Raw genomic sequence first — 27,963 nt, forward strand, 5'->3', positions numbered from 1 at the left:
CATAGTCTTAGTTTCTAAAAAGGCAGAAAATTTGTTGTCAGACAGAAAACTTGATGTCAGGTTAGGTGGTTGGAAAGAATGTGACCAAAGTGGGCCCATCAACTGGGTGCATGGAGGAGGGATGTGGTGTATCATTAGGAACAGGAGGTATTGCCAATTTTGATCGTGTGTAACTTCTTGATTTAGTTAATAGAAGTCCACCAGCCTTTGCAAACACTTTTAAATAAAAATTTATTTCAGTGATCTCCAAGTCTCTTTTTGAGTTTTGATTTCATCCCAGGTAAAATGGTATAGAGTCTCCTGCTTGAGCAGGGATTGAATTAGAAGACCTCCAAGGTCTCTTCCAGCAATATTCTGATTAATTTTCATTCACAGGCAAATTTTTAAAAATCCTTCCCTTTATAAATCAATATATATATATAGAAAGAATTTGAGTTATTGGGAGTGAATAATGTGTAGAAAAGTGAATGACTATACAAACAAGAATATTTGCAGTAATAAATTTCTTTATCATTCTTTAGAAAGAAATAATATTTTCATAATGAACAGACTCCTCAAGTCAAATTCAATTCCATTGATGTAACATTTCTGGCAACAATGCAGAAGTGACTGCCACTCTCTTCTTCCAGAATTTTTTTCAACTTCCAGTCTGTTCTGCCACTCTCAATAATGGTCTATCATCCAAGTACTAAACCAGGCCCAACCCTGCTTGATTTTGGAAGTCAGCCAACATTGGAAATCAGCATCTGACTTTTATTTTTAAAGATTTCAGGGTGGAGGAAAGAGCAAATGTAGATGACAAAATTTTCAATAAACTGTTATAATCAAAGTATAGTATATTTATCAGGGTGGAGCTTTGAAAAGTCCAGTTCTGCAAATTTGCTAAATAAGTATAGTGTTGATTGACTGCTCTGTGTGTTTTCATAAAGAAATTTCTCTATCTCCTCTTCCTAGAATGTTTTTCAGGAGAATATCAGAAAATATTGCAGGAGTTTTGGATGCTATCCTAGCACCATCATTACTATCACCATCAAAATTAACATTTGCTATTCCCATAAATCAGACATGTCAAACTCGCAATGTCACATGACATCACGCAACATATCGGGACAGTTTTGCCATTCCCGGCAATGGGATGGCCGCGGCTTCCAGATGACATGTCTGGTCCATGGGCTGCCAGTTTGACACCCCTGCCATAGATGGAAATGCTAGTAAATTCATTATGCTTCTGATACAATAAAATAAAGAAGGAGGGTGAGGAACAAAAGCTACAACAATGCTTACATATTTCTGAATGTAAAGAAATGCTACTTTATATTAAAATCATGATGTCTTAGGTTTGCCTAGCAATGAGACATTTCTGCTTCTCACTGTCTGTGAGATAGGCCCAGAAATCTTAATATGCATCTTTCTAGAAATGAATAAATGTTTTGTGCAGCCCACTTCAAACTTACCAAGGGCTGTTTTTGACATGTAGCTGCTTAATGGTTAAAGATAATATCTTGTCTTTTTAAGACTTAAACTATCTTTTACTAATGTTTTTTGAAGGCACAGAACAGTTGGAAAGTGAACAAAATTATTCAACCTATGTGAAAGCAAATTTACAATATTTTCAATGGGAATGCACATTTTACAATAGGTGTTTTGGTTTAACAGTCCAAATATATTATTATTTTTTAAATGTTAGTTTTATTAATGACTTATCAGATAATACAAACACTCTTATACAAAGTCATTGTCCTTTGTATCACTTGAATGCCATCTACACAGCTTCAAATATATGCAGCTTTTTATATTTCTTACATCAAAGTCCGGTATATTTAGTAATCCAGTCTCGATAGTAAGTCACTCGTGTGTAGACGCCAGGCTTATTTGGTTTTCCACATTCATCCCCCCAGCTCACTATGCCAACAAGGTACCACATTTGTCTTGAATCAAATGTCATCAGTGGACCCCCGGAGTCACCCTAGCAAAAGAAAAATCATTTTTAGTTTGAAGCAAAAAAAAACTATTTAAAAAGCTAACACTTATATTCATTATATGTCTTTGTGATGTTAAAATTAATTTTGTGCTTTTCAACTTATTTTTTCATCACCATTTTTATGCATTTCACAAAAAGCAAAAAAGTTATGTCCATAATTATCTGATGATTTTCCAACCAACCCTGAGAAAGAACCATGAATTTTGTTTGAGTCAAAAGAGGCAGTGCATACCCAAGAACTATTACTTTGTATTGCGAACTGTATACATGTGAGGTACACAAGAAATGTACATGTTGTAATTTTCCATTTCTGTTAAATGAATAGGCATATAGAGGCACTTAGCTAAGGTACTTTTAGGAAAGGAGATATAATAAGCTGGAATAGAGAGGAATTATATATACTGACTTAAAGCATACATTTAGAATAGCGCACACTATTGTAGAATAGTATATAGCTTATGAATAACATATTATTCAATTTATATAAGGTTTACTCTTTTTAAAAACTGCCTAGAGTTAGTATTTTAAAGTATAACTATGAACCAAAGTGCAGTCATGTTTAACCGAAGCATGAACTCTGTTACACACATAGCTTTTAGATGAAAATTAGGTACTCTTATAGATAAGTAAGGGAAGACATAAATCTTTTATAATTGCAATTATTCAGTTTGGGTAACAGTTCACCTTGTAGATAAGGATAGTTAGCAGGATGTTACAAATCATGCCATAAGAAAGGGAGTGAAGATAAAATAGGAACAAAGGGGGCTTTTGATCTAATAATTGGAGGGTTTGGTAATTGTAATTGTTGTTAGGAGGTCAGAAAGCATGTCATCGGGTGGGCCTATCAACTGGGCTCACTTTGGAAAGATTGCAGCGTGATGAACGGGATAATATAAAAACCTATGCAAAAACTGATTCAGGTGTGGACTCTGGGATTTTCCATTTGCAAAAGCTTTAATAAAACTTGTTTTGTTTTCCAACACCCTTGGAGTTGAATTTTTATTCCTCACATATGTCATGGTTCCAATAGATGAAACCAGTAAAAGAACTTCAAGGCAAGAATTCTTCCTTAAAGAAGATCTGACACAAATTAAGTACTATAGACCCATTTCTCTTTTGAATTTGGATTATAAGATTTTCATGGCAATAATGGCACAAAGGCTTGAAAGGTTCTTAGTGGATTTTATACATTCTAATCAAAATGGCTTCCTATCCAAAAGATACATAAGAAACAACGTCAGGACTATTTTGGACATTTTGGAGTATTATGAAGTGCATAATGAAAAACAAATGTGTTTAATTTTTCTTGATGCACAAAAAGCATTCGACAATGTAAAATGGGGTTTTATGTTCAACCAATTATTGTATATGGATTTGGGGGAAAATTTCTTAAATATGTTTAAATCAGTCTATTCTAAGCAGGTGGCCAAAGTAATAATTAATGGAGAACCGACGGAGAGCTTCCAAATTCAAAAAGGCACGAGGCAAGGTTGCCCACTATCACCACTGTTGTTTATATTATCTTTTGAGGTGTTAACTAGAGTAATCCGACAAGATGAACAGATCAAAGGTTTAGAGATTAAGAAAGAGACATTCAAAATGCAAGCCTTTGCAGATGATTTAGTTTTTATAATCGAAGAACCATTACAATCAAGGATAAGATTGATGGAAACACTGAGTAGATATGGAGAAATAGCAGGCTTAACGATAAATAAAGAAAAAACTAAAATTCTCATCAAAAATATGACCAAAATACAGGAAAATGAATTGGTTGACAGACTAGGTGTTCAAATTACAAACAAAATTAGATATTTAGGGATACAATTGACAGCCAGATGCACTACACTTAAAAAGGATAATTATGATAAGTTAATAGAACAGATCCAAAAAGATCTTGATATTTGGTCTAATCTCTTTTATGGGCAGAATTGTGGTGATTAAAATGAACGTATTGCTGAAAATCTTATTCTTGTTCCAATGCATACCTATAAAACTAGAAAATAATTTTTTTCAAAATTTGAATAAAATGATGCTCAAATTTATCTGGCAAGGAAAAAGAGCAAGGATTAAACTAAAATTATTGCAAGATTCAAAGGAAAGGGGGGGATTTGGCCTTCCAGACTTGGAGAAATACTACCAGGCTATAGCACTAGTATGGGTAAGAGATTGGATATTATTAAAGAACAGGAGACTATTATGTCTGGAGGGCCATGATCTACAATTAGGATGGCATGCTATATTATGGGATCATAAGTATAAAATATATAAATATTTTCGAAGACACTACATTAGACAAACTCCTATCGATGTATGGACAAAAATTTGGCAACCAATTTATACCCAAGTACCTAGCTGGATCTCACCGTTAGAAATATATGTATACCCAAAATTTACCCAATTAGATAAGATCATAACATATAAAAATATTTTAGATGAAAGAGGGGAATCCAGGAAAACCCTGCAGGATGAAGGGATAGAATTAGAATGGTGGGCATACCTGCAACTGCAGGCGAGATATTGGAAAGACAAAAAAGAGTTAGGCATTAAATTAGAACCAATAGATTTGGATAAAATAATATTGGGATCAGAGAATAAAATGATTAAAAATTATATCACTATTTGTTAGATCTGACAATGTATGAGGAACAAGTAAAAGTGACTATGTTAAAATGGAGCAAGGATTTTGGTCTTAATTTTGATCTGCACATCTGGCAAGAACTATGGGCAAGAAACAAGAAGCTTACTTTGGCCACCTCTTACAAAGAAAACCTTTATAAAATGTTCTATAGATCGCATCTCCCACCTATAAGATTAGCTAAAATGTGTCCTAATATCTCCTCTAAATGTTGGAAATGTAATCTGACAATTGGAACATACTATCATATGTGGTGGGAGTGCACGCGAGTTCGTGATTTTTGGAATAGAATCAAAGAATGGTTGGAAGAAATATTAGAGCAAGTGGTAGAGCCAAAACCAGAACTTTTCCTATTAGGTATAACCACGCAAAAGTACAACAAAGGCATACTTTATTTAATGTTACACATTCTAATGGCTTCCAGATTGGTCTTTGCTCAAAATTGGAGGAATAAGAGAGTTCCAACGGAAGAAGAGATCCTATATAAAATCCTTTCTTGTGCTGAGATGGACAGGCTTACAATGATTATGAAGGATAAGACAGAACTCGAATACTTTGAAATCTGGGACAAATTTTACCGTTGGTATCAATTAAGAAGAACTGCTCAGATCTCAAGTTAATGATAGAATTGAAATGTATATATAACTGTACATATGTAGGTCTTTGGTTGTTCGGGTTTTCTCCCACGTAAAATTGGAAGTGTCTTGGCGACGTTTCGACGAAGTCCCATTCGTCATCTTCAGGCTGGTGTTTTCAGCTTCGTGCTTTGAGCAGCAATGTGTGGTCTTAGCTGTTTATTCCTTTTAACTGCCAGTGGGGGTATGAACTGATTGGGTGGAGCTTGGCTGTGTTCTGATTGGGTGGAGGTGTGTTCTGAATGGTTAGGGGCTTGGCTGTGCTCTGATTGGCTGGGGGAGTGTTCTGTTTGGTTGTGCTCAGGTTAGTCTGAGTTGCAGAGGGGTTTGAGATTTTGGGCTGCCTTGCTACTTTTTGGCTTCGCGTTCGTGGTTGTGCTTCCTCTTCATGGAGGGTGTCAGTTTGCTTCATGTATGGATTGGAGGGGTTTAAAGTGGCTAATGATGCAGCTGTGGTCTGGCTTCTGGTTTGTGGTCGTGCCTCATCATCGGTGTGGCTTTGGGTTTGTTTTTTGCGTGGATGTGTGGTGGTGACATCCTGTGTGGTTTTTGTGAGTGTGGGTCTGGTATCATTTTTTGTGTTAGGGAGTCGTTTGTCAATAAGGGCGGGTTTCCAAATGGCTGGTAGGCGGGAGGTATCATCTCGCTTGTTCATGCTGTGTGGGCGTTTTTCTATCTCGATGGCTTCTCTGATTATTCTGTTATTAAAATGTTCACTTTTGGCAATGGTTCTGGTATTTTTAAAGTCAATTTCATGTCCTGTGGCTTTAAGGTGTTGGACCAGGGAAGATGTTGGTTCCTCTTTTTTGACTGAGTTCTTATGTTCTTCAATGCGTGCACTTATTCTTCTGTTGGTTTGTCCGATGTATGTGGTGGGACAAGTGGTGCATGGGATTTCGTATACTCCTTGATTTTCTAATTCAATTTTATCTTTGGGGTTTCTAAGGATGGTGGATATTTTTCTGTTTGTGCAGAATGCTGTTTTGATGTTGTGTTTATGGAGGATCTTACTGATTCTGTCTGTGGTGCCTTTTATGTATGGGAGGAGGGCTTTGCCGTTTTCTTGTTCTTTGTCTTGGATTTTAGTGGGGGTTTCTTTTTGGATTAGGTTTGTAATCTTATTTCTATGGAATCCATTGGATGTTAGTACATTGGTGAGAGTGTGTAGTTCGGGTTTTAGGTGTTGTTCGTCAGCTAAGCGTTTTGTTCTGGAGATGAGTGTCTTGGCTACAGAGTTGATCTGTGCTGGGTGGTGGTGTGAGAGAGCGTGCAGATAGCGGTTTGTGTGTGTTTTCTTCTGGTAGATGGTGTGTCCTAGGGAGCCATTGGATTTCTTGTAGACTAAGACATCCAGGAAGGGAAGTTGGTTGTTAGCTTCTGTTTCCATGGTGAACTGTATTTTGGGGTGTAGGCTGTTGAGGTGTGTGAGGAAGTTGTCCAGTTTTTCTTTCCCATGTGGCCAGATTATGAAAGTGTCGTCTACGTATCTGAGCCAGAGTTTGGGTTTGTGATCCGATTTTTCTAGAGCTTGGGTTTCAAAGTGTTCCATGTAGAGGTTGGCAATGACAGGTGAGAGGGGTGATCCCATGGGTGCTCCTTCTGTTTGTTTGTATTTTTGTCCATTATAGATGAAGTATGTGTTGGATAGGCAGTGGTTGGTCAGATCTAAGATGTGTTTGGGGGGGTTATATTTGTTTTGAATAGCTGTCAAGGCTTCTTTGATAGGCACTTGGGTGAAGAGGGATATGACATCGAAGCTCACTAGTAGGTCGCTGGGCTGTAAGTTTTGTTTCTTTATGATCTCTATAAACTGGAATGAGTTTTTTACGTGTGAGGTGATGGATTCTGCATAGGGCTGTAATTGTTTGGCGAGAAATTTGGCTAGGTTTTGTAGAGGTGAGCCTATGGAGCTGACTATAGGTCTGAGTGGGGTTCCTTCTTTGTGTATCTTGGGGAGACCATAGAGTTTGGGGCATCTGGATGATTTCTCTCTGGGAATGATTCTTTGCTGGATCTCTTCGCTAATGGGGGAGGCTTTTATTTTGGATCTGGTGGTTTTTTCCAGGTAGGTGGTGGGATCTGTATTTAGGGGTTTGTATGTGGAGTCTTGGAGTAGGTTGGTTAATTTGGTTTGGTAGTCAGATGTGTTCATAACCACCGTGGCGTTGCCCTTGTCTGCTGGTAGGATTATTATGCTGGTGTCTTCTTTCAGGTTACGTAGTGCTGTCTGTTCCTCTTTGGGTAAGTTGCTTTTGGGTGGCTTGCTGGTGCAGAGGATGTTGGTGATTTCGAGTCTGATTCTGTTAGCGTCGTCGGGGTTGATTTTGGTCAGGCTGGTTTCAACTCCACATATAATGGTTTCAGTGGGGATGTGTTTGGGAGCGACTGCAAAGTTGAATCCTTTCGAAAGGACATTGGTTTCGGCTTTGGTGAGGATCCTATCTGAGATGTTATGCACTGTTTGTTTCATGTGTGGCTGTGAGGGAGGAGGGGTTTGTTTCTGGCGTTCTTGTAGTCTTCGGAGTTTGTTGGTGTGTGTATCTGTCTTGAGGGTGGTCTGTGTTTCGGCTCTCCAGACGGCGAGTTGTTTGGATTTGTCCCAAAGTGCGGGGTGGATCTTGTTGCTGAGTTTGAGATGGAGTGTGAGGAGATCTTTGTTAATTCGGTCTAGGAGGAATCTTTTTGTGTGAAGTTCATTTCTGATTAGGGCCAATTCTGTTCTTTTCAGGATCCGTTTGGTGGCTGCAGAGTTGGAGTGGAATTTCAGTTGGAAACATGTGGGGATTAGATTTTAATTGTATATTTAATTGTATTACATAGAAGGATGAGGCTTATATAGAGGTTAAGAATGGTGTATTATCTTTTTGTACCACGAGAAACAAACTATTTGAAATACTTATTCTGGAATGTCACGCTTGTCCATTTTTGTTTTAATTGTATTACAAATAAAAAACTTTTTAAATAAAAAAAGATTTTATTTAAGAAACAAAGTATTGGCAATTACATAGTTGAACCCAAGAATGAGATTCCCTCCTCCCAGGTACAAAGTAACAAATTGCAATTCCCACCACACAAGACCTGTCATAAATCATGTTCCCCAATTAGCACAAAACACAGGCTTTCCTCCCTGGCCCCTCAGCACCCAAAACCTTATCAGAACATGTCCTTGAGTTTCCACACTTCTACATTGTTATGGCTAGCTAAATCCTCAGGCATTTACCCCATCCCCTCTTCTACATTTGAACTCTAAAAGAATAGAAAGGCACATTAAAAGCAAAAGTAAAAATGGCTGCTGGTTCTCAATTGTCAGAGCGACAACATCCATTGTCACAGCGTTGACATCCGGCTCCCCTTAACAAAAAGGTGTAATCCTGCAATTTAGACAAAAGCATAGGTTAAGGGTTGCCCCTTGGCTTATTGGGGTGTTGGTCATAGAATTTACAGATGAGCCTATTCGCTTTCACATCATCGGATTTCACCCAAGTGGTATCTGATAATGGGTATCTCTTTCACTGTACAAATACTGTAACTTTCCCTTAAAAATTCTAGAATCAAGTATACATTTTACTTCGTAATGTGTTTGTCCAGCTATCACTAGGGGACCAGGTGCTTTCTTGGGAGGAGGTTGTAAAGTGGACCCCTGGAAAGGCTTTAATAAACTACAATGAAAAACAGGGTGAATTTTTCCTAGGCGTTGGTTTCAACTCCACTATAACTGGGTTTATGATTCTGATAATGGGGAAAGGACCTAGGTATTTTGGTCCTAATTTCTTACTAGGCAATTTGAGTCGCAGATACTTTTTCCCCAACATGGAACGATCTCTGGGAAGCCCTTTTCTTATCAACTTGTTTTTTTATAGGTCTCCAAGGCTTTCTTCAACGTGATTTTTGTTTTGTCCCATACTTTCCCCCACCCTGCCAGCCATTGGTCAAGAGTCTGGGAGATAGAGGGTCCTTGAGGATACTCAGGTATTGGGTTGAATTCCTTCCCCATAGCATCTTAAAAGGCGTAAAACCAGTGCTGCTATGAACAGTGTTGTAAGCCACCACAGCAAAAGGGAGGAGGTCAGTCCAGTTTGTTTGTTGATAGTCCATATAGTATCTACAAGTCCATTTGTACCCCTGTCTTGGAACTATGAGCTTGACAGCAAGGGCAAAAGGTGGGATGGGCCGACTACCATAGAGTCATTTTCTCCCTTGTCACTGTCGTAGGAGGCCAGAGTAGGGGTGGTTCCAGCTGGAGTCTCAGTTATCTCCTGCATAGGCGATGCGATCTGAGTGACAGGTTCTTGTGTGACCCTGCTTGACTTTTCTTTTGTTGGCAGATGGGCGGGTTTCTTCCTCTCCAGCAGTCCTGATCTACCTTTCTGCTTGGGATGCGGGACCAGACAATTTGCCGTTCGATGTCCCTGTTGGCCACATCTGAAGGACTTGATCAGCGGGCCCGTAAGTGGCTTAGGAGATTCCATAGCTGTGTTTGCTGGGGTTCTCTGCGGTGGCAGTCATCTAGTTTGTTCTGGCTTTGGCTCAGTTTCTGGAAGAGTTGGCTTCTTATAGCGAGCAAGCTCGATGTCTAGCTTCACTGCCATTTGGTACCACTCTCGTAGTTGATCAGGAACTCCCCAATACAGGCCTGGGATAGATGGTCATCTAGTCCCTCTTTGAAGTGATGTACCAGGAAGTGCTCTGGCTACCTCTCAATCTGACCTGCTACTTCCAAAATTCTTGAACATATTCCAATGCAGGCCTGCTGGCTTGCTTCACCTTGTGAATGTATTTTTCGGCTTTGACAGCTATGGACTTGTCCTTGAATCTGGTTCTCAAACCTCAGATGAAGAGATGGAGTTTTCCTAGTTCAGGCGCTTGTTCGTTGTACAAGTTATTTAGCCACTCAGATGCTTCCCCCTCTAAATTGGCTGTGGGGTCAGGGTAAAAATTGGCATTTCAGTTCATATGGGAACACACTTGATTGAGGAAGAAAACCAACTTCTCTGGATCGCCATCAAAAGTGGCCTTAAAAGGTGGTGCCATTATGGGTTGCTGCCCACCTAATTGCTGTTGTCCTCCCAGCTGTGGTTGCATGTCCAACTGCTGCTGGCCCCCCAGCGGCTGCTGTGTGCCTGGTGGTTGCTGTCTGTGAAACAGATTGCACAGTTGCCCCAGCTGTTGAACCAAGTCGCATTGAACCTCTACATTCAGATCAGCTCTAAGTGCAGGTCCTGGCTTGGGTGATGATGGTGGTGATAATCAGGGCTGCATGACCGATGGTAGTAATGTTCAGTGCTCTTACGGTACCGATAGCGATCAGGGCTCCAATGGTATCGGTGAAGGTCTGGGCTTCGGTAGCATGGGACTGTCATAACGATTCTGCCATCTGGAGCTTTTACGGCGGTGATGCCTATCAGGAGACCGTGATGAACAACGCTGATCAGGGCTTCTCTGATAGCCAAGGTTGTCACATTGTGAGTGGCGTTCTGGCCTCCTTGACACTCGATGACAGCCTGGACTGTCGCCCCATGACTGACAGTCAAGCTCTTCCTCCCCCCTGGGCTTGAGGTCGATGCTGGTGGCTCTGAGCGTGGAGTAGCCACCCAAGCTCTGTCACTGGGGCTAAGGCTTCTTCTGGGCATAGATTGGTGCTGATTTCACCAGTCATCATGTTCACTAATGGGCAAGGAGCGGGTGACCTGTCCCTCACTTCCCATATCTAGCCCCTCAAACTTCTCCACCAACTTCTCCACCAATTGGCTATGGACTGCAAATAGGTACTTCCACTCATCCAAATCTTCTGCCACCATCAACCTTTTTGTTCTTTTCCGGTCAGGGGAGTGTGATTCCTGTGAGGCACCCATTTGCAACTCCAACTCAGCTACTCTTGAAGAACTCTTCCTCAATTGGGCTGCCTTGGGATGCTTAAGGTCTCCATTGGGCAGGGTCCACTCTGAGGACCACAATAGCTCCCGCGTTTTGGGTCTCGCTCCCACTGCCAGAAGTTCTGAACTCACTTTCTCCAATGATGCAAGGGCTCGCGCTCCCTCTGCTGAGGCAGCTGCTGTGGTTGGGGTGCTGATTGTCAGTGCATCTTTTTTCTCCATGCTGAATCTTCCCAGAATCTTTGTCTACCTCCCCTGATTTGGGAAGGTGATTGGAGCTCAGGAGCCCAAAGGATGTTAGAGTAGATAAAATTCTTGGGTGTCATGATTCCAATAGATGAAACCAGTAAAAGAACTTCAAGGCAAGAATTCGTCCTTAAAGAACATTTTATTTAGGAAACAAAGTATTGGCACTTACATAGTTGAACCCAAGAATGAGATTCCATCCTCCCAGATACAAAGTAACAGATTGCAATTCCCACCCCACAAGATCTGTCATAAATCACATTCCCCAGTTAGCATAAAATGTGGGCTTTCCTCTCCGGCCCCTCAGCCCGCCAAGTTGGCTGTGCCAAGTTGTCTCATTCCACCCTGAGTATTGCCTTATGACACCACTGATCCACAAGCTACCTTAATTGCCAGTAAATGTCTGGGTGCAATTCAAAATCCTGATAACTACCTATAAAAACCTTTATGGCATAGGACCAGGTGATTTGCAGAATTGCCATTCTCCCCTGGTTTCTGTCTATATGTATGACTATGCAGGATCAATGTGCTTCAGATTCCCTTGATCAGATAATGTTGCATATTGAGACCAAAGCCTTATTTCTTGATCATTCTTTATTATGGCATCTGTTGTCTGGAGTGGTATCTCCCCAGTGATCCATATGCTGTCAGAAATCCTTACCACACCCCTGGCAAGAAGACACAAGTCGATGAGTTCACAGGTAGCTGGATTTAATCAAGGAATCTCTGGCATGCGTTTAGGCAAGTAAACAACTATCAAAGTCAGCGCTGGGAGCAACTACCTCCCAGCACCTTATATTACACACCCCTCAGCCAGTCCCACCCCCCAATCCCAGGATGCACTGCAGCCCCAGTTCCATGAATGTCCCTGCGTCATCTGGCTGTGCGTTCGACTGCTCTGTCAGCTCTTCGGCTCCCTGCGATTTCCCTGTACCAAACAGCTGTTCAGCAGCATGAAAATGAGCTGTTCAGCTGTCCGGCAGGGTGACCAAGGGGCCAACAATTGTGCTGCCACGCGCCGTCCGTCAACAAGCCAGGTAACAAGAGATGGTCTGTTGGCACCTGCCGTGGTCTCCATCACCCTGCATGCTGTTTCCGGCCTCCTCCCTCTGCCCTTTTATGTCAAGCCTGCAGGGGCTAGACGTATGCCTTCTATCTTAATGATGTTCCAGACATCATTATAAATTTAGTCTTTTTCCCAGGCCTTGAAGTAGGATGTTTATCTCTAACCTAGGATTTTCTTTTTATTGTTTTCTGTTTTTTTAAGTATAAATTGTCCAGACCCATTCTTGAGTCACGCAATCTCTAAATCTCATATCTAATTAAATATTACTCAATAGATCAAAATGTTTTTTTTTAAAAAAAGACTAAAAGATAAGATTAATTTTGATAGATTCAAGATAATTAATATTCCGCAAATAGCAATTAAATCCCTAAACTGGATTAATGCTGATTCTTTTTAGGCCACTAGTTGAGATAAGATATAATCATACCTGGCACGAATCAATTCCTCCTTCAAGATATCCAGCACATATCATTCCAGGTTTTATTACCCCATTGTACACTTCCTTTCTATTGCAAACTTTGGAGTCTATGAGTTTTACTGTAGCTTCCTGAAGGACATTAGGCGTTTCACCTGAACAGAAATATCCAGTTATTTCCCCAGATTATTTGCACTAACACAGGAAAGACATTAAATAACATATTCAGCACATACAATATTTGCTTGTTTGTTAAATCTATATTGCTCCTGCATTACCAGTGACTCTGGGTGGTTTACAATGGTATAAAAGCATAAATATAAAAGCATTAAAATAACAAAACACAATATTAAATAAAGCTTAAAAACCAAGGGTATGGATGATATGATTTATCTCTCACTCAACCCACCACCTCCAGCATAACATGCTCCATTGGGGTCCCAAGCCCACCAGCACATTAATACATATTTTCACACCTTACTGTTGTCACACCCAACTTTTTAATCTTCATCTGGCTTTTCTAAAATTAAGCATGTTGCCCAAACAAAGAATATCTATCATTTCTTGCTAACAATAACAGTACTAAATAAATTAGTGAGTATTGCTCTAATAAATAAATACTAAATAGGCATTTTTATAAGAAAAATATAGGTATCAAAACCTGAATAAAGATTATGAGAAGTTAGCAGAAATTAATCTGAATTTTCCCTTTAGAAGATATTAGAAAGGAAAAGATGAGTAGTAACTAAGAAAATTGGTTATTTGGGGCAAATATATTTTAGTTTCAATGACAAACTCGGTGAAATTGTATTATATTAAAAACTAAACTGCCTGTGACCCATTTGGTCACTCTTTGAGAGGTAGGGCACTCTGATGTAGTTAGAATGAACATTAAATTTTCCTGAATAGTATTGCTATCACTTTGCTTTAAAAATAACCAGGGGTGGGCAAAAAAGCAGCGGGAAAAGGAGCAACTTCCAATTTCCTGCCAGTTTTGCCACTGACTTTGCTTGTGGGAAACTGGCAAACATCAGAAATCATGGCCATTTGAACTCAGGAATGCTACAATGTCCACACCTTTGTGAATAAAACTGGTGTGAGCCTCAAGGAAATTTCAATTTCACTGGATTAATAGTTCCTGGATTATTTTTACATATTCTTTAAGTTAGTAGAGATAATTATTTTGGTTCAAAAATTGTTGTAGTCTAATGCACCATTTGGGCTAACATGAGAGTTCAAACAAGCAAATATAATGAGACTTGTAGTATATAGATATACTGAATGTGGAGATCAGTGTTGAATCATTTTTTATTCCCCAGTGCTTCAAAAGGACAACAAAAGCTATGATTACTTGTTCTTTATTATTCAGTAGCTGACTAATATTATTTAAGGCTCTGGGTTTTTTTTTTTTATTTCTCTTAGATCTAGTACTAGCACAACTACAGTTCTGAATTTAGCCTCAAATAATCTTCATTAATCTTGCAAGACTAGGCTGTGAGTGCAAGAAATGAAGTTGGCAAGACAGGAGAGAGTGGTTTCCTAGTGAGACAGTATTGTAGATGGCTTAGGACTATTAAAAAAATGGTCAAATTTTTGCAGACCTAAAAAAACCTAGGATTTAAAGATAGGGACAGACATATATACATCAACTTTAATTGTGTCTATGGATTGTATTTGTGGAAATCTCTAAATATTGCCCCAATTCGTAATAATTTTATGAATATCTGTATGTCTGTAAACTTTTGCCAGAAAAAAAATCTGAATACAATATCTGAAATGAAGACTGATAGGAAATATCTGTTTCAATTATTTTATCAATTTCTCACCAATCAGTTCCAGTCTGTTTCTTATCATTTTGAGGGAAGGACTAAAAACAGACTGGTCATTGAAACAATTCTTTCATTTCCAAAGGCAATACGGGCTAAAAATTTGTAACAAGTGAATTGTCACTAATGATGTATGGTTATGTTCTACTCCTGTTTTTCTTTTCTTTTCTTTTCTTTCTTTCTTTCTTTCTTTCTTTCTTTCTTTCTTTCTTTCTTTCTTTCTTTCTTTCTTTCTTTCTTTCTTTCTTTTTCTTCCTTTCCTTTTTTGTTCCTCCTTTTTGGATTACAAGTAGTCCTGGGGTACAATGGCAATTGGGACCAGAATTTCTGTTGCTATGTAATGTGATCTTAAAGCACAATGTCACATGACCAAATAATTTAGTAATGGCAGTCCTAGCAGTCCATATTGCCATTGTAACCCAAGAACTGCACAGTTGTTAAGCAGGAAGACGCAAGCATTACAAAGTCAACTAGGCAAAAAAGTGATGGGAGTAGGAGCATTTCTGACTTTGCTTGTGTAAAGCCAACAGTGAATGTCAAAAACCACAATCACATGATCATGACTCACTGCAATGTCATAATCACAAGCTGGACTCTGAGTGTCTGGAATGTGATTATATATATGGGAACACTGCAACAGCCAAAACTATGGACTGGTTGTAAGTCCCCTTTATCCAACACCCTCATAATTTTAAACTGTTGATGAATGAGTGATTGAAACAAGGATTACATATACAGATAGTTCTTGAGATAAACTGTAATGGAGCCTGCCCATGTTCCATGTTGCAACAGTCATTAAGCATCTCATCAAATGATCCCCCTCATCCCTGCTCTCCCCAATGAATTATTAAATTTTAAATATTAAGCAAAACATGGGTATGGGAGGCTCTTGGTCCTTCCAAGGCTTTCACCCGTGAGATGCCCAATGCTCCATCTCCCACTTTTTGGGTCATCATAAGCCTTTCCCCATTTCCTATTGAGTCCTTCCAAGCCTTAGGTCTGATTCCCACCCCACCAAACCAAACACCCTCTCCACACTTATCTTTTAAAGAGCTCCAGGCCATCCACAGGGCTGGAATGGATTGCTTCACTGCACAGCTGCATGGGTGAGTCCAGAAGCAACTGCCATTTTGTCCAACCCACAAAATGGTAGTTGCTTTTGGGTCCCTGTCCCATGGCCTGAGAACAAAGTGCTTGAAGTCTGTCCAAAGCTGCAGAAGAGCTTCTGCAATGCTGTACAAACCATGTTAAGTCAGCAAAATAGATTGATTTATTGTATTGATTTATTTAGTGTAATAGAGCCGAGGTGGCGCAGCAGTTAGAGTGCAGTACTGCAGGCCACTTTAGCTGACTGTGTTCAGCAGGTCAGCGGTTCAAATCTCACCAGCTCAAGGTTGACTCAGCCTTCCATCCTTCCGGGATAGGTAAAATGAGGACCCAGATTGTTGGGGGCAATGTAAATATATATATTGCTTACTGGTGTACACCGCTTAGAGAGTGCTTGCACTTAAAGTGATATATAAGTCTCATAAATAAATAAATAAATAAATTTATTACATGGTCACATGGTGCAATTCCAGAAGTGGCAACGATTCAGGGATGTAACCACAATTCATGGATGCATGTCCAGAAATCTTCAAAAGGTAAGTGAGATAGATGATGGGTATGATGTAGCAGGCCCAATAGTTGCAGGGTCCCAACAAAGGAGGATGGGGCAGAGAGGCAGGGAGCACTGTAGTGTCCTTGTGATTGGTCGTAAGGGCAAATCATTGCAGGGGATTGCAGCCATTGTAACTTTGAAATGGGGTCATATATAGCTTTCGATGGGGGGTGTAAGGACCCACCCCACTTTGCATCTTAAGAAGACAGAACTCTTGGAATAATTCTTCCAACAGGAATCCTTTATTAAGAGAAAATGGTTGCAGGCGTTCTAGACAGGACTTGGGGTTCAAGCTCTCCCATTCGAGGTTTTAAGGGGTTCCCAGTAGTCCCACCCAATCACCCCCCTCTTCCAGTGACAGTTTCAGGCATCACAATCTTACCCCTTTTTTCCTTTCTTCCGGCTGGATGGAGACTTCAGATAAACTACATGAAAGGTAAATAGCCTCCGTTGTTATGATAAGGCCTTTTGGTGCTAACCACATTCAAACCCTTTGAAGTTGTACCAAAGGAAGTGAGGGCCATAAAGCCCCTTTGTTCACCCCCCTTTCTTTCTTTATGGCAGAATCCAGAGAGGGCAGAAATGGGGTTTTCTATAATTAATAACTGGAGATGAAGTATAATTGGATTCTGACATCCGGCCCCCCTTAAAAATAAGAGAGATCCACCTGAAAGAAAACAAAACAGGTCTAAAAGTTAGTCAGGCTTGTTAGGATACTCTGTGTGAAACTTCTTCAATAGCTTCGGGGCTCTGACATGACGTTTATGGACCCACTCGTTTTGTGAGGGAGGGAGGTGTTTCCAGGCAACTAGGTACTGAGTTGCTCCATAATATCTCCCAGAGTCAAGGATTTCCTTTATTTCGAAGTGTTGTTTGCCCTCCACCATGATTGGAGGTGGTGGTGGGGGGGGGGAGATTTTTGGCTGTAGAGGTGACTGATGCTCTCTTTTCAGCAAGCTGCAATGAAAAATTGGATGTATTTGCCTGAGATTTTTGGGTAATTCTAATTCTACTGTTACTGGATTTATGATTCTTTTAATTGGAAAAGGTCCTATATATTTTGGTCCAAGTTTTTTACAGGGCTGTAGGGACTTTAGGTATTTTGTAGATACGTACACCATTTCTCCTATAATGAATGGTGTAGGCTCAACCCTTTTTTTATCGGCTTGTGCTTTGTATGCCTGCCTAGCTTCATCTAGTGCTTTTTTAACTATTGGCCAGGTGTTTTGTAGTTTTTCCATCCATTCTTTCAGTGAAGGGATCGTTGGTTCGTTTGGGGTTAACTCTAGCATGGGGTTGAAACTTTGACCGGTGGCTATTTGAAAAGGAGTGTAACCTGTGCTGGAGTGGACTGCATTATTGTAGGCAACTTCTGCAAAAGGGAGTAAGTCCGCCCACTTGGTCTGCTGGAAACTAAGAAAACATCTTAAATATTGCTTAAGTACGGAGTTCATTTTTTCACCCCCCCCCCATTTCCTTGTGGGTGGTGGCTAGATGTCAGTCCCTGAATGGTTCCTAAGAGGGATAAAAATTCCTTCCAAAATGCAGACGTAAATTGCACCCCCCTGTCAGAGATGATGCGTTGGGGTGCCCCATGCAATCTGTAAATGTGTTGGATGAAAAGTTTTGCTAAGGCTTTTGCAGTGGGAATCTTTTGGCAAGGGATAAAGTGCACCTGTTTGGAAAACAAGTCCGTGACCATCCAGACCACAGTATTCCCATTGCTTTCTGGCAATTCCACTATAAAATCCATGGCTATTTCTCTCCAGGGGCTGAGGGACTTGCCACTGTTTGCAATAGTCCTGGCGATTTCCCTTGCAATCTCTTTGCAGTGGCACATTTTGGACAACTGGCTATATAACTTTCTATGTCCTTTTTCATGGATGGCCACCAAAATTGCCGTTTAATTAAATGTAAAGTTTTTACAAATCCAAAATGCCCTGCTGATTTTGTGTCATGGCAAAGCTGCATGAAAGTGACTCTTTGAGTTGTTGGTATATATAATTTTTCCCCTACCCACGGCAACCCGTCTTTCATTGTGCACACATTTTTGTTTTTCTGGAACCATTCATCTGTTTCCAAACTTTGTCTGAATTCAATTCCAGTTGGGCTGTCCAGTTGTGGTTTTAATTTGGCTTGGGTTCTTGTGGTTACTGGTGCTGCCAGTTGTGACTCTGCCATTATTGGTCTAGAGTCTGTGGTTCGTGCGCTGTTATATTGGGGCATGCGAGATAGTGCATCTGCCAGGAAGTTCTTTCGTCCTGGTAAATGTTTGAGCTTAAATTGGAATTGGTGAAAATGCTGGGACCATCGGGCTTGTTTGGGATTGAGTTTCCTGGAAGTTTTCAGGGCTTCTAAATTTTTGTGATCAGTCCACACCTGGAAGGGGATTTTGTTGCCTTCCAGGAACTGTCGCCACGTGAGTAATGCCCAACGTATTCCATATGCCTCCTTCTCCCATACGGGCCAGCGCTGTTCTGTTTCCGTGAGTTTCTTGGATGTATATGCACAGGGTTGCAATACTCCACCATCATTTTCTTGTAATAGAACAGCCCCCACTGCCACATCACTTGCATCTGCCTGTATTACGAAGGGCTTGTCCATGTCTGGGTGCCTTAGTACTGGTTCGGCAGAAAAAAGTCTCTTTAGTCTCTCAAATGCTGCTTGGCACTCCATTGTCCATGTTAGCGGCTGGCTAGGTTTTACTGAGGATGCTCCCTTTGTTTTTAGTAAGTTAGTGAGGGGCAAGGCTATCTGGGCAAATGAGAGGATGAATTGGCGGTAAAAGTTTGCAAAGCCCAGGAAACTTTGTAGTTGCTTTCTTGTGTGGGGTGGTGCCCAATCTAATACTGCTTTGACCTTCTCTGGGTCCATTTCAATGCCCTGGGAGGATAGGCAATAACCTAGGTAGTCTATCCTTTCCTGGTGGAATTCGCATTTTGAGAGTTTGGCATATAGGTGGGCGGCTCACAGTTTCTTTAAAACCGCTCTGACAAGGTTGACATGTTCCTCTTTTGTTTCGGTGAAGATAAGAATGTCGTCCAAGTAAACAAGGACCCCCTTAAACAGGTGCTCCCTTAGAAAGTCATTGATTAATTGCATAAAGACTGCAGGGCCCCCTTGTAATCCAAATGGCAAGACTTTGAATTGATAGCACCCCATGGGGCAGTTAAATGCAGTCTTCCATTCGTCCCCTTCCTTAATTCTCACACGATAGTAAGCTTCCCTTAGGTCTAGTTTAGAAAAAAATTTCCCTTTCGAGAGGTGTGACAGCATGTCTTTCATGAGGGGTAGAGGGTATAGGTTGCTTTCACTGATTGTATTCAGGGCCCTATAATCCACGCATAAATGTAAAGAGCCATCCTTCTTCTCTCTAAAAAGGACCAGGGCAGCCACTTTAGGCATGGCTGGCTCAATGAAACCTCTCTCTAGGTTTTTTTTTTATGAATCTTTCCATTTCCTCCTTCTCCTTTGGGCTCATGGAGTATAATCTGGGCTTCGGGAGTTTTGCCCCTGGCTTGAATTCAATGGTACAGTTGTGGGTCGGTGGGGGGGAAGCTCATTCGCCCTCTCCTCACTGAAGACTTCAGCAAGGTCCCTATATTCCTCTGGTATTTCTGTTAATCTTTTTTCCTCTCCTATGGATGCTTTTTCTATTCTTGATTCTGGTAGCCTCCCTTGGGGTTTTAAGTCCATAGGGTCCCCCTTCGGGAATTTGATTTCTGTCGTCCTCCCATTTACCCAGGGGTTCCATTTTTTCAACCATTCCATCCCTAGAATCATTGGGCATTCCATACCTGGGGTCACCACAAACGTTAAGTCCTCTTCATGGTTGCCCAGGGAGAGGTGTATTGGCAGAGTGGCTAGGGTAGCTGGCACCCCCCCTGCTATGGATCCATCTAGCTGGCCAAATGAGATTGGTTGTTCCAGTCTCCTTGATGGGATGCCCAGATTCCCCACTAGTGTTGGGCTAATGAGGCAGCGGGTGCAGCCAGAGTCTATTAAGGCTTTCACCTTCACAGCTTCGGGCATGGGGGGAATTAATATAGTCACTGTCTTGAGGATGGGTGTGATGTGTCCACTTACCAGGGGTTCGCCCTCCGAGCTGTCATCTGAGGCATCCACCGGCCCTGTGGTGTAGGCTGGAGTTCTTTCCCCTTGGTGAGCAGAAGTGGGGGGTTCCGCAATTTCCATCATTCTCATGGCAGTTTCTTTTGGCTTAGCTGAAGACTTTCCGGATTTGTTGGTTGGGGATCTGTCTGGGTTGTGCTGGGAGGCTTTGGAGCGGCATTCTACAGCTCGATGCCCTTCTCTTCCGCACCTGAAACACCCCATTTGCTTCTTGACTGTAGCCGATTTCACCGGTTCATGTGTCAGCTCAGGCGGGGGGGCGGCTCCATTGTTTTCCTTGGTGGTGTCTCTTCAATATGTCGATCTCTGCTTCTTCTGCCAAGATGTATCATTCCTCAACTTGGTGTGGGTCCCCTCGGGGCAGGCAAGCGTCATATAGATCATAATTTAGTCCGTCTTTGAAATGGCTAAGGAGGATGTCTTCTGGCCAATTCAGTTTGCTGGCAATGGCCCGGAATTCTTGTGTATATTCAGCCACCGGGCGTTTGCCTTGGCTCATCGTTTTTATCCTTTCACGGGCTTTGCAATCAGCCAGGGGGTCTTCAAATCGTCTTCTCAAAGAGGACATGAAATGGTTGAAGTTACTGAGTTCTGGGGCATTGGAGTCATGCAAGTTCACCACCCAATCTGCAGCCGGTCCATCCAGGGCAGATTGCACGATCAGGATGCGGGCTTTGTCGCTGGGAATGTCCTGCCCGTATTCCTCCATGTAGCTGAGGACTTGGGTTAGGAAAAACCCCAAGCGTGTTGGCTCCCCTTTGAATTTCACCTCCAACGGTGGACGTCTTGGGATTGATCGGTGCCTCCGTTGTTGGTGGTAGTGTCTTCTGTCCAGATTGCCATCTGTGGTCCGGTAGGGGGTGGGGATTACTGGATCAGTAGATGTCCCCGGGGTTGCAGGTTCCACATCCCCCTCGATGTCTCTCCCTTTGCGGCTCCAGGAGCTGGGGCGGCCATAGGGCTCAGGATTCTCCTCTCTTAGGGAGCTGAGAGTTCTCTTCATCAGGTCAATAGCTTTCTCTAGGATCCAGTCTGAGTACGGTGCCCAGCTCTCTCCCTCTTCACTTGCGTGCAGGGATTTCTCCATCTCCTGCTTCCATTCTGGTTGCTTGGTCCCCCGTCTCAGGGTCACATTTCTTGATTCCTTTCCCCACTCACTTTTCTTTCCAACACCCATTGACCAGCGAGGCTTGTGGTCCCGTGTCTCCACCACTTCTTCTCCTGAGGACTCTGACTTCTCGGATTCCAACATCTGGCAAGGTTCCAATTTGGTCAGCGGCTCTCTTTCCAGGGAGTTTTCCCCCTTTCTTGCTCCATTGTCTGACATGGTAATTTTTTGCAAAATCCCCCAGCAAGGGTCTCCCTTCCAGGTGGATTAATTTTGCAAGTCCTGTCTAATGTAAGGACCCACCCTACTTTGCATCTTAAGAAGACAGAACTCTTGGAATAATTCTTCCAACAGGAATCCTTTATTAAGAGAAAATGGTTGCAGGCGTTCTAGACAGGACTTGGGGTTCAAGCTCTCCCATTCGAGGTTTTAAGGGGTTCCCCAGTAGTCCCACCCAATCACCCCCCTTTTCCAGTGACAGTTTCAGGCATCACAATCCCACCACTTTTTTCCTTTCTGCCGGCTGGATGGAGACTTCAGATAAACTACATGAAAGGTAAATAGCCTCCTTTGTTATGATAGGGCCTTTTGGTGCTAACCACATTCAAACCCTTTGAAGTTGTACCAAAGGAAGTGAGGGCCATAAAGCCCCTTTGTTCACCCCCCTCTCTTTCTTTATGACAGAATCCAGAGAGGGCAGAAATGGGGTTTTCTATAATTGATAACTGGAGATGAAGTATAATTGGATTCTGACAGGGGGTCTTTTTTAACTGCTAATATTATTAAATACCCGCACATATATCAAGACTACCTGTATCCTCAAATTCTTCAAGTGGAGCCATACTGACTGCTGATATACAGATGGATTTTTGGATAGATTTGTGAAGGTTTGACTTCACCTGCTTCAGTATTTTTCATATTAAGTACCTCTCCAAATTTCCAAATATAAAAACAAGGTTCAGTAACCTGTAGCCCCATAACCATAAAATCTTGCTGTCCTCCAGGTTATTATTGCTGAAAACTGGTGGAACAGTTTCACCCCATTCCAAGTAAGAAAAACCTCTCCCCTCCCCCACATTAAGTGAAATCTTGACAAGTTTAAGATGGCTAATTACTGTTTTACATTCTTATACAATGACAGAAAAAGATAGGAATAAATAAATGTCTGGATAGCCAAAGTATTGTCAATAATCTTCCTGAATGCCAATCTAATTCTTGTTGGCTTGTAGTGGATTCTTCTGCATTAATCTTTCTCAATTAATTCCTGTCACCACCTGCATTTCTGCGCTTATTTTTTCGCTTTCAATTTTTACTATATTTTTTTCATCTTCCTTAGTCTCATTTCTTTTCTATCTCCCTGCAACTAATTTCCCTACATTAATTATTTGGAGAACAGGTGTAAGAAGTTGATGACATATTTGCAAATATATTATACTTAAAACTGTCTGCACAAATCTCCATGAAATATACACGTGACTAAACATGAGAACTAACTTGGGAATATGCCTATGAGCTAGGCTTCCTGCGCTATATGTAGAAACAGATGAAATCAGAAGCAAATAATTGCATGCTTTATCAAAGATCTCTTATTTTCCAATATTACTTAACTTTGAATTAAAAAAGCAAAATAATGATAATACTCATAACATTGATATCCTAAACTGTCAAAGGTTTATTGATAGAGCATTCACTTTTTCCCTCTTCTTTATATCTATTACTCTTGGGTGTCTCAATAATAAAAGAATGTTAAGAATGTAACCACATACATATAATTTAATTGAAATAAAAAGAAGCAAATTATAGAGTATAACTGCATAGACACATATATAGAGATAAGGCTGGCAAATAATAGACAAATATCTGCTCTGATTAAAAAAAATATTTTCTTTCTCTTTAAAATGTATAATTTGTGATTAGTATAAAATATAATAGTCTTCTAAATTGGCATGCTTACCCTCATTACTAAGTGCTCCCCATCCTGTAACCACAGCATCAATATTATATGGAATCTTTTCATTTGAATCTGGGAGACAAATTCGGTGAATAGCATTTGTAAACTCCACACTTTTAGTCAACTGCAGAACAGCAATATCATGTTCATGACCTGCATTCTGGTATTTTTCATGAATTATAATTGTTTTGACAAGCCGTATCATTAGAGAAGGTCTTAAATAGGTTCCAAAGCTAACTGTCCATTTATGTGGATTTTTTGCTCTGAAAACAAACAAAAGAGAAATATCACTGTGAATTATTTGAGTTCTACCAAAAGGAGATTACTGAAAAATAAATCAATAAAATATATTTGCATAATAAATCACAGGAAATGATGTATGTTAAATCTGTTCCCATGTAATGGATTCAAATTAGCATTCTAATATTCATGGTTACACAGAAGATCTTCAAAATAGATGTGCAATGTATCGTGAAGATTCAGAGTCCAACATTGGCTGGTATGCATCATTGTTTATCCCTTCCCCATGATCCCAATGTCTGCCATGCTAAGCATTTAAACTCAAACCACATATTCCTAAATCCACATTGGCTGGAACATAAGAAGGAAGCTGCTTATAAGAGACCTAGTGTGCAAAAAGAATGGCTTATTATGGTTTCTTTAGTCTTCCTCAGTGCTTTTTTCTAAAAAAAAAAAAAAGGTGCCGGAACTTACACATGTCATACAACCCGCCTTGCCTACCCTACAAAGTTCCATCCAAAAAAGGTGCCGGAACTCCGTTCTGGGCATTCTATGAGAAAAAAAGCCCTGATCTTCCTATACCCCTCACATTCCTAGGCAGAGCCTTGTAGAGGACAACATGCTAAGAAAAAACATATTGTCAATGGAAAGAAATTTCAGAAAGGGAAAATGTGAAGTATGAAGACATTTCCCTGGAGATGGTTATTTCCTCAAGGAGGCAAATGGAATTCTGCATTTACCTCACAATATGTGTTTCTAGTGAAGGCCATCTTCTTCAGGCCCTCTCCATTATTATATATTTTGAATTGTTTAATTTTAGATGTCAATCAAAGCTATTTAAAATACTAATTAAAATGAACTTCCGGTGGTGACGGCCGTGGCGATGGCGGCTTTCTTCAGCCGTCCGCCCTGGGATGTGTCAAAGCCAGCTGAGACAGCGAGCAACAGCTGTCTCGCAGCTTGGAACCTCTCTCCCCAGGTGAAGGAGAGGAGGTGAGCTTTCCTCAGATAGTAGTAGAGCTCCCTGAGGCCCCAAAGTTTTCTTTTTTGGTGGTCAGAGGGTGAGCTCCCAGGAAATCTGGGGTGTTCTCCACATTCCAGGATGCCTCTGCCCTGATTTTTCCAGGGCAAAGCTAGACGCTGCTTCCGTATCTGCACTTAAAATGAACTTGTGAGTAAAATTTAAAGTAGACAGAGCTGACCAGGAGAGACTAAAATGGGGATTATCTCGGACTTTAACTCTGGAAAAGAACTTATCTTCTCCTTCCTTTAATTAAGAGTGGTGAAAAATGGCACTGAGATGTTGATTCATTGAGTGAAAGGACCAGAACTTCTACTTGGAACAATGTAACAGATTTTGTATTTGTATAAATTGCAAGAATCTTCTTTTTTTCTTTTAAGGGGGCTTTTGTCTTTTTTTCCCCTTCTCCTTTTTTCTTTGGGGGGGGGGGGTATTTGTTGATTTTATAAGATTTTAGCAGACTTTTTATAAGTGGCCTTAAAAATAAAATGGCTTCAAAGCGTCTCGGAGCTTCTGTTGCTTCTAAAGCCTTGATCTTCCCGGTAATGCAGACAGCTCAGCAAGCTAAGTCTAAGTTTCCACCACCTTTTCACTGTCTCCAGCATGTATACTTAAAGATTTACAGGATGCCTTGGAAAAAAAGGCACGACAGATTAAAGAAGAGATGGAGGTTTTTACTGAAAATAAATTCATGAGATTGACAGAGGATATTGTGTTTGCGTTTCAAAAGTTTGTTGGTCACATAGATCTTCTGGATGCACGTATTGATGATGTTTGGAAAATTTTGAAAAACTGGAAGATCGAATTGACAAAGTGGAAAATAATGTGGAAACAATATAGGATGAAGTTACTATGTTATAATACAAAAACATGGAATTTGCTTTAAGAATAAGGGGAATGAAGGAAAATATTCAAGAGGATTTGAGACAAGTGGTGGTAAAAGATATAGCTCTTATTTTGGGGGCTGAGCCTGAAGAAATATTGAGAGAGACGGAAAAAGTTTTTAAGGTTAATTCTAGGGTTATGAGACAAAGGAATTTGCCACGAGATGTGGTTATCTATTTTTCTAGGAGATCACTTTGTAATAAAATTTTACAGGCTTTCTATAAGCAGAGATTTCAAATTGCAGCTCAAGATGTTATAATTTTAAAAGAAATACCTTCAAAAATTCTTAGAAAAAGAAAGGATTTTGCTTTTTTGGTTGATGAGCTCAAAAAACGCCAGGTTCGATTCAGATGGGATATACTGGTTGGAATAGTCCTGAATTATGCGGGGATATATTATAGACTTAATACAATGTCAAAGGCGAAAGATTTTTACATTTCGGTTTTGAAGGTGGGTTCTCCATTATCTTTATGACCTGAGATAATAGAAGAAAACTTGGAAGAGCAGTCAGTTGAAAGTGCTATGCCATTGGATGTGGGAGACAAACAGGCTGAACCTTTGCAGCAGTCTCTTGAAACAGAAGATTTTTTAAAGGAACTGAGAATGACTCGTGCAGCCTATAGACGTAAATTAAAAGAACTGCAGAAGATGGATGTTGGAATAAAGAAAAGGAAATGATGAACTTTTGTAGTAGTTTTTTGAGATAGAAGATGTTTTAAAGGAATAGTGAATGATTTGTATTTAGTATGTTTTAAAACAGTGAATGATTTGTGTAGTATGTAGATGTAAAGTAAAAGAATAATAGAAGGTGTTGATTTAGTGGAAAAGTTTAAATATTTGGGAGTATATATATTATAAATTCTTAATTTGAAGTGAAAAATAATTATGAGATATTATGGGTAAATGTGTAAAAGAATTCAAAATTTTAATAATCTCTGTTGGTGAGAATTTTAGAAGATGAATGGTTTGCTGAAACTTTTTAAGTAGGAGGGTATTAATATACTTTCTTAGGGGTAAAAAGCAAAGAGCCAATTTTATCAAATGTAAGTTTGTTGATTAGCTTATATTGGAGGGAAAATTTTGTGTTTATTATGGATGAATGGTTGTTTAAAAGAAATATACACCTCAGCGAGGTGAAGATGGATAAATTATATGTAGAGTAAATATGGGTTATGATATGGGTTTAAAATGCATTATGCAGATTATGAATTATTTATAGTTTTTAATTTGGAAATGCTTATATTGTTAATTTTTTTCCTTTTTTGTATTTGAGTTGAAGTATATTATCGATTTTATTATTTGTATAAGTTGGATAAGTTTATTTAGAATTTGTTTGTTTATTTGTAACCCTGTAACCAACTCTGGGAAGTGAGGGGGGAGGGAGGGGGTTATTTTAGGGTGGGATATTGTTTAAAACTTGTATAAAACTTTTCAATAAAAAATACTAATTAAAATATATCATAATTATTCTCATTTGGAAACTTACTCTCTGAAGCAATGTGCTGCAGATAGAAGCCATGTGTTGCTGATCAATGTTGCACCACAACGATGGATGTTGTTTCGCTGGAGACTGGCTTGCCATGGCCATTCCCCAGATGATACTCCTCCAGTTATTCTTGATGATCCTAATGATCTGTTATATCGAAGCCCACAAACTATTAAAGCCAAGGGGAAAAAGTTTTTTCAGCTTAATAAGTATGATATACATTGGTCATAAAACTGATCAGAATTGTAACAACACAGACAAATCAAAGTTTACTCACATCTATCTACCGTTGTCAATGTTGAGTCCGTGGCGGGAAAATAGACACGAGAAGCAGCTGGAGTTCTCAGTTTCTTTTATTCAGCGTTCAGCTTACAGGAAGATGGCTTCAGCCTCGCCCAAACGCCTCGCAGCCTCTTATCTAGGCAACTCCCGGGTAAATGGGTTACTGTTCCCGCGCCAGCACCCGCGCATGCGCACGGCGCTGGCGACAGCCTGTCTGGTCCCGGCAGCTTTGCACCTGCCCGGGACTGCCTGCAAACGCCCGAGCCGTTTGCAAGGCTCGGGACATAACACCCCTTTCCCCCGGGCTAAAACTACTACCAACATACAACATTTATTTTATACAATTTGCTCCCCAGTGCTCCCACTGTTTACTGGCTTTTGCCTTGCCGGCAATGTTATGTAATCTTCTAGGTACTTAGGAGATTTCTTTGCTCTCTGTGACCTTCTTAGCTCTGGGTTACTGGCATAAGTCCCCTGACTGGAGGGAGGCGTGAGCCTGTTCTCTATATTGTGCCCTGGTGT

General features: G+C 40.5%; 1 protein-coding gene across 1 annotated transcript; it reads right to left on the reverse strand.

Moving 5' to 3' along the window:
• On the reverse strand, positions 1-27,412 carry LOC120319954 (transmembrane protease serine 11C-like). The gene is made up of 4 exons (XM_039369359.1): positions 27,160-27,412; positions 23,531-23,790; positions 12,864-13,006; positions 1-1,966 (listed from the first exon to the last, which is right to left on the reverse strand). The coding sequence occupies exons 2-4, from the start codon at positions 23,730-23,732 to the stop codon at positions 1,805-1,807; spliced, it is 507 nt and encodes a 168-aa protein (XP_039225293.1). The 5' UTR covers positions 23,733-23,790; positions 27,160-27,412; the 3' UTR covers positions 1-1,804.
• Between the last annotated feature and the right edge of the window lie 551 nt (positions 27,413-27,963).

This window comes from Crotalus tigris, unplaced genomic scaffold (genome assembly GCF_016545835.1).
Source record: "Crotalus tigris isolate CLP2741 ecotype Arizona unplaced genomic scaffold, ASM1654583v1 scf7180000021050.780039, whole genome shotgun sequence".
Taxonomy (NCBI): domain Eukaryota; kingdom Metazoa; phylum Chordata; class Lepidosauria; order Squamata; family Viperidae; genus Crotalus; species Crotalus tigris.